This window comes from Eleginops maclovinus, chromosome 24 (assembly GCF_036324505.1).
Source record: "Eleginops maclovinus isolate JMC-PN-2008 ecotype Puerto Natales chromosome 24, JC_Emac_rtc_rv5, whole genome shotgun sequence".
Classification (NCBI taxonomy): Eukaryota; Metazoa; Chordata; class Actinopteri; order Perciformes; family Eleginopidae; genus Eleginops; species Eleginops maclovinus.
In genome coordinates, this window is record NC_086372.1 from 1,857,237 (window position 1) to 1,872,343 (window position 15,107).

The 15,107-nt window shown below is 43.2% G+C and overlaps 1 protein-coding gene across 3 annotated transcripts in view; it reads left to right on the forward strand.

Moving 5' to 3' along the window:
- Positions 1 to 14,614, forward strand: part of zranb3 (zinc finger, RAN-binding domain containing 3) — a 58,572-nt gene extending 43,958 nt beyond the window's left edge. For all 3 annotated transcript variants that reach the window (XM_063877671.1, XM_063877672.1, XM_063877673.1), the window contains 7 exons: positions 683 to 787; positions 2,699 to 2,841; positions 7,374 to 7,514; positions 9,984 to 10,142; positions 11,093 to 11,285; positions 13,331 to 13,462; positions 14,073 to 14,614. In XM_063877671.1, the coding sequence (XP_063733741.1) occupies positions 683 to 787; positions 2,699 to 2,841; positions 7,374 to 7,514; positions 9,984 to 10,142; positions 11,093 to 11,285; positions 13,331 to 13,462; positions 14,073 to 14,171 (972 nt within the window). In that variant the 3' untranslated portion in view covers positions 14,172 to 14,614. The remainder of the gene's footprint in view (positions 1 to 682; positions 788 to 2,698; positions 2,842 to 7,373; positions 7,515 to 9,983; positions 10,143 to 11,092; positions 11,286 to 13,330; positions 13,463 to 14,072) is intronic.
- The last annotated feature ends 493 nt before the right edge of the window (positions 14,615 to 15,107 follow it).

The window sequence follows — 15,107 nt, forward strand, 5'->3', positions numbered from 1 at the left end:
AGAAACCTTTGAAGAACCATGAGGGGACTGTGTGTAGTGAAGTGGTGCCACTATGTACCATTCACTGCTTCAAAGAACCACTGAGTGTGTTTTATGGATCCCTCTCTGCTGGGAGAGGGAGGGACACCTGGCCAAAACTAAGGGTCTATTTTTTAAGCATTTCAAAAAACAAACAAAAGGATCAAAAAATGTGAATTATTGGTGCAATTCTCCTCCTTAATGCAGGGAACTTTCTTAATGAGGCCCTATCACTCTTTTTGGGGGGTTTTCCCTTTCCGGCAGTGTGTTATATAGGTTTGTGTGCATGTAAAGGGGCTGCAAAGAACTTTCGGACCTTAAAGCACGTAAACATTTCACAGTAGAGGCAGAAAACACTAATATGAACCTGAAAATAAGCTTAATATTTCTTCTTTAAAGTCATGAGCATCATTCTAGATTTTTTTTTTGGTGATCTGGATGGTAATGCCTTATTTTAACCCATATTAATGCTGCTTATAAAGGGTTTATGGGCTTCAGAATTAAAATAAATACCAAATACCATCAAAATAAATGCTTTTTTAGACTTTATTTTAGCCAAAGATTGTGATAAGTAGAGGCTCTGATAGATGTGATGGTGGTATTAGAAGCAGTAGTCACAAATGTTTTTGCTAAAGGCCATCTTCTCCCTCTCCTCATCTGTTAGGACGGGACTCCGTTGAGCCTGAGCTTCACCCCTCTGGACATCAAGCTCACCAACTGGGACGAGCTGCCCGAGGCCTTCAGCCGGCGCCGGGAAAATCGAATCCAGGTCTGCCCTTCCCGCCAGGCTCTCTGTGTGTGTGTGTGTGTGGGGGGGGTTGATATTCATGAACGTGTGTGGGCGTGCATGTGGATGTGAGTGTGGGAGATGTAGCTACTTTATGTGTCATCATTGAATTCCACTGAAGCAGGTTTTAAAATGTGCCGATATTTCCTCCCTGATGAACCGTATCATTTGATGTTATTTCCATGAAGATTATTCTACATATTTCTCTCAAGATTACCTTAATTCTAGACTGGTTTGATATCCCTCTCCCTATGAGTGAAGAGGAGGTTATTAAACAGAAATCAGGAGTGTGTGTGAATACAACGACACCACTGAATATGAGGAGGAAAGGTGGAGAGTGGGCGATCACTTCCACCACTGCAGGGCCTGAAGGGGGGGATGATGGAGAGAGGAGAGAGGCGAGGGGGTGGTGTGGGGGTTTGTGAGAGAAAGTGCCGTTTTATGACGGTCGTTAAAGGAGACGGATCATCGCCTGAAACGACCCCGCACGTCGAGCGGCTAATATTAAATCCTGCAATCTGCCGGGGCAGCGATGACAGACGCCCCACCTGTCCCCTTGTTTATGTTCGGTTTGTAAAACCGAAGCGTGCGCTGCATCCATCCCCTGACCCATCATTTACGCCCTGTTGCACTCCAATTGTCCATCAAAATCAATAGCGGGGCCAGCGGTTTAATGTGCGCTGCAACACGGCCCTGAGGAGGCATGCAAACTCACACCTCAAGCAAACATCTCGTCAGATAATTTACGACGGACCATTAGAAATGATTTTGAAATGATCTATATTTCATGAAAATGGAGCCCCTTTAAGGGTTTGAAACATGAATAATACATTCTTGATTATTAATTGTGAGGTTGCAGAGAGTGCATTGTCGTCCTCCTACATGTAATTCTGTTTGCACGCCTCTTACAGGATAAATCCAGCATTATTCTGTGTGTTTTTATGATCAGCAAAATCCATATGAAGACCTAAAACCAACACAGGATCTCTTCCAACCCTGCCTTATAAAAGAGCTCAGAAGTGAATAGTGTATTTTCTAACTGTACATTTTGAATAAATGGAGGATTTTAATCGTGAATGCCTCGATCAGGACGGGTGTTTTTAATTTATTTCGTGTTTTACCTGCATTTAAGTATTTTTCAACTCAAATATGCACAATTAAAGGCCTGTCGTTGACTAAAAGCTGCCAGGTTTCACTTCGTCGACAAATCAATTAGTTTATTTATTGAAAGATCTGTAAAACGTGCAAACACATCCATACAAACCTTGTGTTAAGCAAAGAGGTGCTCATTGGTTTAAAATAGCATTAAAATCACTCATAGACTACAGAAATCTCAAGACCAAGACAACCAATTAGTTGATGAATCCACAAAGATGCAACGCAATGCAGCTGCAAAACATAAACAAAGCAAACCTGGGAGCAAAACTATATCATTATAAAGCATACAGAGTTTTGTTTCTGAGAGCAGCTATCATCCATGGAGAGAAAACACTTCTCCAGTGTGATATAAACGTAGGTAAATTGCCCATTAAGCCTCGGTGCTGTTTGTTTTGGTGCCAGTGGATTCTCTTTGACTTGGCTGAAAACACATACGGCTCTTCTTTTGGTTTGATGGGTTTTATTCAGCTCTGTGTGCTGTGTGTGTGTGTGTGTGTGTGTGTGTGTGTGTGTGTGTGTGTGTGTGTGTGTCCAAGTTTGGATTGTTTGTTTTCAGCCAAAGTGTATTTTCAAAAATTGAAATGATGTTTTTGTTCCTAAAGAGGCTCCCACATCTAAACCTAGAAAATGAAGGCTCCAGCAGTTCTGGTTTTGCTTCTTGAAATTGAATATGAACTCAGGTGTGTGTGTGTGTGTGTGTGTGTGTGTGTGTGTGTGTGTGTGTGTCCCCTGCAGGTTCTGAGGTTCGTTCAGGACTGGAGCGGTCTGGCAGCGATGAAGCAGAAACTCCTTCAGCGCAGCGGCCTCCTCTTCCACAGCCCCTCTCTGGGCTTAGGGCAGCTGGCCGCCGCCCAGCGCCCGCACTCCAGCACCAAGAGGTCAGCAATATGTTCTCGAAGGAAAGACGTAGCTTTGACTTTCAAATACTTATGATATGAGTAAAGACTCTGGCCTTAGTTAGCAATTACTAAGCCCCTCCCTGCAGCAGCAATTGGTGTTAAAGCAAAGTCAAGTTGTAATTTTCGACATGTCGACGAAGCGTGCATGGTACTGTAGTAACGCTGCATTCAGGTGGTTAATTGGAAAATTGTGTTTTAAAGTGGGAAAATTCACATGAATAGGTGCCGTCTAGTTGAAAAATCTGAAGCAGGTTTGTAAACCACGCTTAAAAATAGCAAATGTTTCATCGTACAATAGGCATTTCATTTGTGATATAAATGCATAATCAGCTGGTGAGGATGCAGCTCTAGCTGGAGTTTCTGGTGCAATATGACACAATTAGTCATCCAGTGCACATTTGAAACCCCTTTCAGGTTTCCATTTTAATACAGGTCAGCCGAAAAGGTAAAAAAAAAACAGCGAGAGTGTTTTTTAACCAATTCATGGATTTAATGTGAAGCATGCTAGCGACAGCTGATAAGTCTGCCTAGCAACAGCTTTTAATTTAGATGGCAAAAAGTGAGAAGCTGCTTTTATCTTCTTCTAAAGAGAATTTATCTTAAGAAATTAAGAGGTGAATCTGCCCGAAAAGAGTGGTAATGAATCTGTAAACTGTAACAAGAACGAGTAAACCTCCCCCTCTGAGCAGGATCAGTAAGAAATAATTTGCCCTAGCACCCCTGTGGTGAAGTGTAAATTTGAAAAAACCTCCTTCCAAACGTTATGTCAGAAACCGGAAAGCAACGTGTGAGATTTCACAGAGGAACCAGCAGATTTGTAAATACTAACTGCCCCAGGCGTCATGGAGGCTGAATTGTGTGTGTGTGTGTGTGTGTGTGTGTGTGTGTGTGTGTGTGTGTGTGTGTGTGTGTGTGTGTGTGTGTGTGTGTGTGTGTGTGTGTGTGTGTGTGTGTGTGTGTGTGTGTGTGTGTGTGTGTGTGTGTGTGTGTGTGTGTGTGTGTGTGTGTGTGTGTGTGTGTGTGTGTGTGTGTGTGTGTGTGTGTGTGTGTGTGTGGTGTCAGCTGAGAGGATGAGCTGTGTATGTGTACATGTGTGTTTTTTGACAAACAAGCATTGTTGCTGGCACACTAATTACAGCTGGCGTGGATAGAGGCAGGGAGAGTTTGCCAATTACAGGGTTATGTGTGTGTGTGTGTGTGTAAGTGTGTAAGTGAGAGAGTGTTTCTCAACCGGGGAACGTGTTTGGGGTACATGAACCTAATCAAGGTGTGAGTAGGAGGCAATTGGCCCGGCTTGATTTGATACCTGTTTGATTTATTCACTAATCAGAACCAATCAAGCTCCAGCTTCGTCTCAGCGGGGCGATCACGGCTCACCTTCGTGGCGCCGAGACGCTCGCTTTACGACGGATTCAAACTTAATGCACTTTGCCCGGGCTCTCAACACCGTGGATGTTTTCCATCGTGAGCCACTCACGGTGATTTACAACGATTTTTAGACGAGTTAAGAGGATTTTAATCGCGTTTGCATCCTGCCTAAGAACGCTTCATAGCTAAATGACTGCAAACATTCACTAGAAATGGTATATTGCTTCTATAATACGCCATTAAAGTGGAATCAAAGGATCATTTACATGCATGCATATTGCTAAACAATGCATGCAAGTAGCAGTGGAGAGAAAGAGTCAATAATTGCGTGTTTGTAACTTATTATCCAGGTAAAACTGTTCAAAATATTCACAATCTGACTTTGAAATGAAGATTTAAATGGATAATTAAGGCTTTTTGTTTCCTGCAACTCAGGTTGTCTAAAAGCATGTGCATTTAGTCCTATTTTAGCCGAGTTTTAGTCAATGAAAACTGTTATAATGTGAGTCTTTTTGGGATTATCTGATTATATTGAATCAATTATTTTGTCATTTTAGTCGAGAATGCAGTGTCTGTGTGTGAGAGTGTGACAGAGAGAGGGTAAGAGAAGGTGGGAGGTGAGAATTTTAGTCCTTTGCATGAACAGTTCTTGCATGTAGAGGTCGTCTCAGTTTGCATTCGTGCCGCCTCGTCTCATTATTATAATGGTTACAATCATTTTAGGTTCACAGTTTTTGTCCCAAATTAGCAGGTCATTTTAGTAAAACAACAATATGCTGAGAGCTGGATGTGTAAACTGACACCACTGCCATGTCTGTACAGTAAATATGAATCCACCACCACCAGCAGCAAAACCAGTTACCAAGCAACCATGTAGAGACTAGAGGAAGTTACTGCTCCCGGCCAAGAAATAGTCTGCTACATAACCTCCTGTAAAAACACAAATTAGCAAACAGATATGGATGTGATATCAATCTTGTTTTCTAGCTCTGGCAAAGAGGAGAATAAGTATCTCACAACATATCGTAATCGTCCTTTAAAGGGAGTGAAATTCTCCTGAAAGGGAACAAAACGCCGTCTCAATTCAGGTGTTTAACGTGCATCCTTTATCAGGTTCCCTAAAAATGTAAATGCATGTTTGCAAGCTTCTTCTCCAGTGCCTTTGTGGACACATTAGTGCTCTTCTTCCCCCTTTATCTGCTCTAATTCAGTAGGATATGGATATATATATATATTTATGATACTTGATGTAGTCTGTGCATGATAAATAAGCTAAATTGGGACCCACTTGTATGGAATCCAGATTGCTACTTGTGGTCAAACATCTGTTATGCAAAAGAAAAATATACTGCATAACGGAGAAGCTGCATAAAAACACACACACACACACGCACATGGAAGCGCGGTTGGACTCCAGTTTAGTGTAAGGTATCTCGTTTCATCCCGCCTCTGTGCAGGGACTGTTTGAAGCAGAGGAAGCTCGGTGTTTGATGGAGACTTACCTTCTTCCTCATCTCCCCTCAGCTTCCAGAGAAACTTCTCCTCTTTGATGTCGCTCCCTCCTCCACTCTCTGCCTCCTGTCATCCATCTTTTCCCTTATTCCATCTCTCCCTCTCTCTGTCTCTCTCTCCCAAAGAAAGTGTTCGGTCCAGATGGAAGAGGTGGAAATGCATTAAAAAGATGTCACAGCGTCGCCTCCGGGGCCGAGTAGGAATACTAACAGCATGGTTTAACAGTGTTTCATGGAGACTTCATTTCATCAGGGAAACAGAATAAAAACACATAATCCAGGTGGAATTAAAGACTTGTATTGTGTCCAGGCAATTTTTGGGAGGTTCTGCGTCAAGCTGATATTGACTTAATGTGCAAAAACCCCCGGAAACATTAGCTGATTTACTAAAAGAGTCCTGTATAGCTGCAAGATTAATAGATACATGAACTTAATTAAACACACGTCATGCAAAAATATCACAAAAAGGTGCTTTTCTCTGGCTCGGGTTATACCAAATTAAATAGATTTAGCTTTTTGACGGACAAAACAAGACATTTCGAGGTATTTCCTTAGACTTTGAGGAACTTGGATGGACTTTTTTGACTATTTTCTGACATATTTTAGACCTTAGAATGGATTGATACATATATACAATATATGTTGCCTTACTTCTGTATTTTTACATTGCTGAGGCCAATGGGTAAAAGCACAACCTTTGCATACTCTACAAGAAGGCGGAGACTTTGTCAAATGCTGCAATTCTAACGCAGAAAGAAAAACAACATTTGATGCATTACATCGCAACAAACCTGCAGAATGTGGTCATGGCTCCTATGGTAGAATAGATATGGTTTATTTGCATGATTGAGCAAGCATCCTCTGTCTTTGAGCAGAGCTTCTACCCGCTGCAGGACTTTAGTTTAGCTGCTGATCTCTGACCTCTGCACAGGAGGACAGAGGAGGGATAATTGCTGAATGGGGACCATTACAGTGAAGCCTAAATGAACTGATTGGTCACTTTTCTCTCAAGTCCACAGCAATTTTCCTCCAGCTAGAACAAACAAGTCAGATATGTCTCTCCCTCCCTCACTCCTCCTCCTCCTCCTCCTCTCCTGTATTCCTTGTCGCCCCGGGGTCATTTTAATCCTGTCCAGATTGACTCGTAGTGTTTCATGCAATTTTCAACTCGCACACCTAGGATCTGTGTTACAAGGGCCGTAAAAACCAGAGGCGGGCTGGATGGATTAGATTAGATGATTGACGATCCCTGTGGGGAAATTAGATTCCTGCAGCAGAAGAAGTGATAGGATCCAGCAGGGGAAGAGGACAAACAGAATAAAAGCTCACAGGAAGAATTGAAAATGAGCAATGGGAGTGAGATTCTAACACTTTTGCTGCAATGCACTGTTTGTGGAGCCAGTTCTGTGGGTGTCCGTGTGTGTTACATTCACGTGGGTGAGTCCCAGCGCCAGATGACTCAGATTACGGATATGCTTGAGCAACATTGAATTTCCCATCTTACCTGGTGCTAATGCTGTCCAGAGAGAGCTGGTGAATCCATCTCCTTGCACCCACTCCCCCATACATGTGAATCAGCTCTCTTCAAGCATCTTTGGTTATATAACGTCTCCGTTTATCCTGTTTTCACAGATACCTCGGTAAAGACGAGGTGGCCCAGGCCTCCCTGAGCAAGGCCCAGCAGGAGGGTGGCAGCGTCCGATTGGTCACCAAGGAAAAGTTCTTCAGCAAGAGGAAGTCAGCGGCATTAAAGACGCCACCTGCTTCAGAGAGGTAGGTGAAGGGTGGATATGTGGGTGGATGTTCAAGTTCAAGCTCTTTATTTTTCTCATACTACCTCTTTTCAAACCAGAGCCCAGTGTGCTCTGATGGGTAAGCTGTTATTGATTAATTACAGGTGCAAAACCACCACAAATATCAACATCTTCTGCAGCCTTTGTTTGTTTTAACGATGATGCCGTGCTTCATCTTTAGCTGTATTTTCATTTGCCTCTTCTTAACTGTCTCCATGGAGATCTGTGTGTGCCTTGCGGGAGGGAAGCACAAAAGCCTCTCATTGCATGTTACTACAGTAAATATAGACCATAATACAATCTACTCAGTGAGATGCAACCGGCTCACCCCAGGAGGGAATATCACTATGGAAACCTGCACCAAACACACACATACTTACACAGTGATGTCTTTGATACACAATCATGTACATGAAAGCATCACATTCTAGGTGTTATTATACATCTTTGTAGCGCCAATGGTATAACAAAGCATCTCTAAAGATACAAAACTACATTTTTAACAAAAGCTTATCAATGCTTTTAAGCTAAAATAACAAAATTGTGAAATAAAAACATGTATTTTTAGCAAAATAATGCATGTATGTAGCAAAGAATGATGTCTAACTACATAGAGGAATATATTTGATATGTTGTTTACCAAAAGACTAAATGCTTGTCCAGCTAACATGCTAACGGCAAGCCTGGAGAGAGTTGATTTTATACAAAATACATCTAATTTTGATTAATTACGCCACTCAAATTGAGTTAGGATTTTCATTTTAAGTGTGATGATGATATGAAATATGACGGCAGACTTTCAAAGCTTCTTCATAAAGCTTCTATAAGGGACTTCATAGTAAAAAACAACCCAGCTTTTTCTATATCATCTGGTGTGCTAGGCTCCCTGTCCATGGGAAGACTCATTTTTAATTGCATAAATCACAATCTTCCTCTCCTCTGATTGACAGCGTTCCTCTGTCATGCCTTTGGTTTCGTACGAGGCATAAGAGACGAGCTTGACGGTAAACACTTGCGTGATTTCTGGGGTTGTGCACCTCACTCTGGAATGTAGAGCTGCCAACATGCTCGCATCCTTTGTGCATACTTGCATTTTAATAGCTTTGAAGCTCAACGTAAAGGACATATCATAAGTGACAGAAATACATCCTCTAATATGCATTCGATCCGCTAATGCATTCATTAGTAGAACACCGTGTATTTCTGGGTTGCATTTCTTTGCTAAAGTACATGTTCTCAGTGTGGGCACACCAGTAAAAAGTCTATTTCCGTCACCCCTTCATCTGCGAGATGTTGCTGGCACAGCATCCTCTCTTGGTACTTCCAATTTTTGGTATCTTCTCAACTTTGAAGCGGCAAGGTTCCTCTTTGTGAGGGTGTTTTTTTCTTCTCCATTTCAATGATTAAATCTCACTCTGTAGTGCTGTGTCTCTGGCTCTTTGTTCCTCTCTCTGTCAGTCTGAATTGTAAACCATGGGGAAAGAGAATTTAGTCCATCTGTCCTCTCCAATGTGGCTCGAGCACCCTGCTGGGACAACATGGCAAACGCCCAAACCCGCTGTCCTCTGCCAAAAGGACACACACACACGCACACACACACACACACACACACACACACACACACACACACACACACACACACACACACACACACACACACACACACACACACTCTTGAAATGTTCTGCAGATGCATCCCCATCATGTGTACGTGCACACAGTATGGAGACACTTCCCACACACCAGCCATATGTCCAACAACTCTGCAGCTGCAGCACAAAGTAGCAGATATTATTTTTAAATTGCATGAATCCGTGTTGAATTGTGTTTACTGCTCGTCTAATGTTGAAAGCGCTTCGCTCTGCATTGAATGTGGATGTCGGCGGGCAGGCGGATGTCTATCGCGCGGGTCAAGGTAACTTCTCTTTGAAGTTAAGTGTGCAAAGGGCGGAAATCTGCAGCAGCCACGGCGCCTCAATCAGAGCGATATGAAGAATAGATTGCACAGACTGAATCCATTTAAGAAGCCGCTTTATGTGTTCACTCTTTCTGCAAAATATTTTTTATTTCCTTTAAATACATTTGAGTATTTCCCCAGCCTTCTCCTGCATTCACATTGCATTCACTTGAGTTTTGCATACCTTAACATATTTAACACTTATATATTAGCATTGATACCGGACTGAGCTCTCATGGATTGTATTTCTTCCATATAATTTATCAGAATTTACTCTGATATCTTCTTGCTTTTATCTCCTCTCGTTACATTTTCCACTAAATAGTTGTTTTTCTCTTAATGCAAACCCCACACAGTATCATATCCCACGAGTATTTAATACTTTAAATGGTAGCAGATCAAATAAATAAGTATGGTATCAAGATGGAAACCAGTATCAATCGTGAACGTTGCATTTGAATTCTTGACACTTTTCTCTCTGTGTCTCTGCAGCCCGGTCAGCGAGTCCTGTGAGGCGGCAGAGGATCAGCTGCCCTCTGAGTCGGGCTTCCTGCAGGCCGTGGACAGTGAGGGCGTCCCTCTGTGTCTGTCCTGCCAGCATCCCTGCTCCACCACCGGGGGGTCCTGGGACACCCGGTTCTGCAGCCACAAGTACAGTCACACTACATGCATGCAGTCAGTTGTCTTATTATCAACTGTGCAACTTCGTTTTTATAAGGCATATCATTTAATCCCTAACCAAATCAGTGCTTTTTATGGAACCATGCATGTTATTTTTGCAGAAGGTCGATAACATAACCCTTCATCAGGACACATTTAAAACCCGAAGACAACAGGAGAGTTAAGATCCATAAACTATAACGTCCAGAGTTCTTAGATGCTTATAAGTCTTTACGTGGAGCACCAGACGGGAGGGGTTTCCTGCACAAAGTAAAATGAATGCTCTCATTAGGAAGACGTCAATCAAAAAGCATATTAAATTAACTTTCAAATAGTTTGCTTGAACTTCCCAGTGCCGATTGTCCTTTGTGACAAAGCCCACCCATCTGGTAGCTAAAATTAAAGACACACGCGGAGCTTTTTATGCACAAAATCCCCAAAACTATAATGTGGATTTCACCTTGATGGTTTACTCGATTTGTATTTCAAAAGGAATACAGTTTTTTGATGAATAAAATAGCTTTTGACTTGGATATTTATAATAGCCCTCTTCCTAATCTTTTCAACATCAATTCAGTGTATTTTAACACTAAAATATGAATGATATTTCTAAAGAAAAGTGTCCCTGGATGTGTTATTGTCCCTGAGACAAACTCTGCTCACTCACACGGTCACCTTGAATAAGACCCCCTGAATTTAAAGTGAAAAAACTTCCTTTTCTTTAAGTAGAAATTCAATTTCCGTAAGTGGTTTTCAAGAGCTAAATCCAGGTCATCGAGTCAAGGTGAAATCCTTCGCTCCTCTATGCCTGCATTACATCCAACACAATGCTGCCTTTCAGCTGAATCATAAAGGACACAACAACATATTTTCCTCCTGGAATAAAGGAGCTGTTTTTGTCGTAAGTGTGAAGGCAGATTATTCTGTTTCCCCGCCCACAGGTGCCAGGAGGAGTTCCAGTTGCGCTCCAGCCAGACGTACATGCGTTCCCGGGTGCTGCAGGTGGAGCAGGGCGTCTGTCAGCACTGCGGCCTCCACGCCCACGAGCTCTTCCTCAAAGTGCGCGACGCCCCGCCCGACCGGCGCAAGGAAATGCTGGAGAGCACTTGGCTCGCGCAGCTGTCACTCAAACAGGTGGAGGAATCTTTATCTTCCTACAGATATTTCAGAGGGTAGACGGTTGGAAGGATATATTTGTTTTCTGGTAAAGTACTGTCCAACACTGACCTGATCTGAGCCATTTGTTGTCTCAGTGTTTGTGTAAGTGCAAAATAAAATCACCCTGTACTCTCCATACCACCCACCTACGCACTCACACACTCTCCAAGGGGCCAGCTCCCAGTAAATGGATTGCTGGGCCCATTGATTTTTTTTTCTCTTCCCATTGCCAGACCCCGACCAGTAAGCCTGTTTGATTTGGTTGGCTGTTATCCTGCAAAGCCGGCCCCCCCCCCTCTATCCTTACACACACACACACACACACACACACTGTTCCCAGTGCCGGCGGCAGCAGCAGCAGCATCAGCGCCGATCGATGCAGCGAGCTTTAGAGGAAACAAACTCAGCCAAATGATAAGACAGCGCAGTGGTGGAGGAGCCTCGAGATTAGAGGCTCATTCTTTGGTTCATACTGGGGGTTCTGGTGTGTGTGTGAGTTAGTGGGTCTTCCTGTGTACCTTAGGGGGCCTTTCAGTGTGTGTATAACAGAATCTACTCATGTGTGTATTGGTATTTTCTGGTGTGTGTGGATTTGCTGTATTTATTATGGCCTTTAGGTGCCTGTCAGCAGAATCCAGTTGTGTGTGTGTGTAGTAGTGCAGCAAGGTGCATGGTTTTGGCACAAAAGCAGGAGTGTGTGTGTGTGTGTGTGTGTGTGTGTGTGTGTGTGTGTGTGTGTGTGTGTGTGTGTGTGTGTGTGTGTGTGTGTGTGTGTGTGTGTGTGTGTGTGTGTGTGTGTGTGTGTGTGTGTGTGTGTGTGTGTGTGTGTGTGTGTGTGTGTGTGTGTGTGTGTGTATTTGAGTGTGTGTGAACTCGCCCCTGTGAGAGGGCCTGTTCTTTAAATCTGTAGGGATCAATTCCAGCTCGCTGCCTTAACGTCGGCAGAGTAGCACTCAAAGCACCAAAATGGATTTTTCGCACTGAACTCTTCCCACCAGGCTTCTCTCCTCCTCTGTTTCTAATTCTCTCAATCATCTTTCCTCTTGCCTTCTCTGTTCTAGTCTGTTTTCATTTTGGTCTTTCCCAATTTCTTTTCAGGATACAAAAGATACACACCGACGAGCAAAATACTTCAATTTCCAGGTCGATTTGTTCCCAGGGTTCAGTGATTTAGTCCTGTTAAGATGCAATCCAGGTCCTATGAAGGTCTGTAGCCTCAAAGGTGGAAATGATAGCTTTATTTAGTTATTCTAGGCTTTTCTTTTTGGCTGGCATCTCATGTGGATCGATAACAGAAGGTCAGAGTTCACCGTCATCGATTCGGTGCAATATGAGCTTTTTATCAAAAGATCTTTTCCTCACAATCATTTTTATCCGAGGCCTTATTACTTCCTGTTGTGGATTCCTGCCACTTATACACCTCGCTGTCATGTTCACTGCTTGAGGCGTATTTGTTTTTATCACCTCATGTTGAAGCGTTCCCCGCGGTGCAGACATTTGTTTAATATTTCCTGTGTGTTCGGATGAGAGTAGCTGCTGTAAAATAGCAATTTAGGTCACTTTTTTTAAGATTAGGTTCTACTTTATATGCACATTGTTGAGTACTGATCCAACCAAATGCAGGTTAGTTTAGATCCTAAGCAGAAAAGGCAGTGTATATTTACATATGTATAAGGGATAAACAGTCAGATACAAACAGCAATGCTCAGCAAAAGTCATTTTCAAACATTAAAGCAAGGAAACATGTCACAATAGAGACACAAAATACAACCTTAAAATGAGATAATAGGACCCCTTTCATTTGTGAATGATATCGCACCTGCATATCAGTCCAAAAATGATCGCAAATAGTCATTTCTCCATATCTTTCAACCATAAGCATTGATATAAATCTATATCTATAAATATGTAGCACCTGTTGTTGGCTCTTTAGCACAGAGGAAGGAGTGTATGTACCGAGGCGCTCACTGTTAAATTGTGTGTGTGTGTGTGTTTGTGTGTGTGTGTGTGTGCGCTTGCAGCTGAACGTGATGATCCGAGCCCCGGTCGAAGGGGATTTCTGGCAGGTGGACCACATCCGGCCGGTGTACAGCGGAGGAGGCCAGTGCTCTCTGGACAACCTGCAGACGCTCTGCACCGTCTGCCACAGATCCGTACGTGCACCCTCTGCATCGCTGCACCCATAGCAACACCACAGGGCTTAGAGGGGGCAAAAGCAATTTGTCTAACAGTTAAGGCGCACAGAGGATGGACCTCTCCTTTATCCCCCGTATAAAAAGAAAAGCCTCATCACTCATGTTGAGGACCATGTGCGATGGCAGTAATGTGATACATGGTCAAACACATTGATCAACAGTCAGCCCATCCCTCTCAGAGCTAGATATTGCCTGTAATAACATCACATGATGTGCCTGCGTGACATATTGATATATAGCATGTGTTGCCCTCAGGAACATCCTCCTTCAGTCGATATTTCATAATCACAGACCTCTTTAAGAAGTGATTGGCTTCAGAATAACTCTCATTGTAACCTCAAATGTGCTTTACTTTCACGCCAGCGTGCATTTCTGTCCGAGTGGGTGTCAGATCGGAAGGAAGCGCTTCACATGTTGACGTGTAAACTGATGTGGAGAGCTGCTCGCACCGATAAGAGGAGCCTCTCGCTGTTTGTGACACTTTAATCTAAGAGATGCTCGATATATTGATCCCTTCAGATTGAACCTCTTACATCATGTTGCATTTTTTGTTGTTGTACCTCCACAGAGGACGGCTCAGCAAGCCAAAGAGCGGAGCCAGAAGAGGAAGAGCGTCGCAGCCTCCAAGGTTGCATCAGACATCAGCAGGTTCTTCTTCAGGAAATGACATGGAGGTTTAGTAAGGGCTCGTATATAATGCATTGAATGGGATAAAGATGCATGATGATCTTTCAATGCACAACGCCAGATTAGAATAAAAGGCCAGATTTTCCTTCAAATCCCTTCTTCAATTTCTGATGAAAACGCTGCACCTGTGGAGATGTAGTGACGTGTGCATCAAATGCTAATTCAGCCAACAAGCTCTCGTCCCCGAAACGTCACCGGTGCACTACTTTCTGATTTATTACGGCCCCGTTTAACTGGAGGCTGAACTGGAGCAGGTTGTTTAGAGAGATGCAGCTATTTTAAGATTTTGCAAACTTAGTGGGAAAAAAAATGGGGGCTTTGTGATTTAAACTAGAAACCACAACGCGAGTGTCCTCACCCCCAACATGTGGTGCCTTTCTTTTCGGAAGATGGATGAACAGTGAAATAAAAAGTCTATTTCCATCCTGTTTAATGTCTTCCTCTGTTCCTCCGCTGCTTTTAAAAAAACGGTTTTAACCACAAGCTAGGAAATCGTTTTATCGCCTCGAGTCAGGAACATTATTGCCCATGTCCACGCATCTCCCTCCTCTTCAGCTGTGCTTGATGATCTGAACAGTGCTAAAGTCAGTCAGGAGGGCTATGTTTAGAGAGATGGAGAGCAGAGTTACTATGGAAACAAGGCTTCAGGTTCAGCAATGTCGGGAATATTGAATCTCTCCTTGTGAGAGTTACACAATGAGCCAGACAGACATCAGAAACTCCAATCAATATCAGCGGGCTCCTGTGAAAACGAGGCGGTCACATTCCTCCGCGGCTCGACTCCACTTCCCCCTCTCGTCGGGGATGTCGCCACGTCACTATTGGTCCGTCCGTCAGCCGTGTCAAACTCCAAACTCAGCAAATTCGGGGGAAGTTTTCAAATGTTCTGGCAGCCCAAACTTCTCTCCGCCTATCA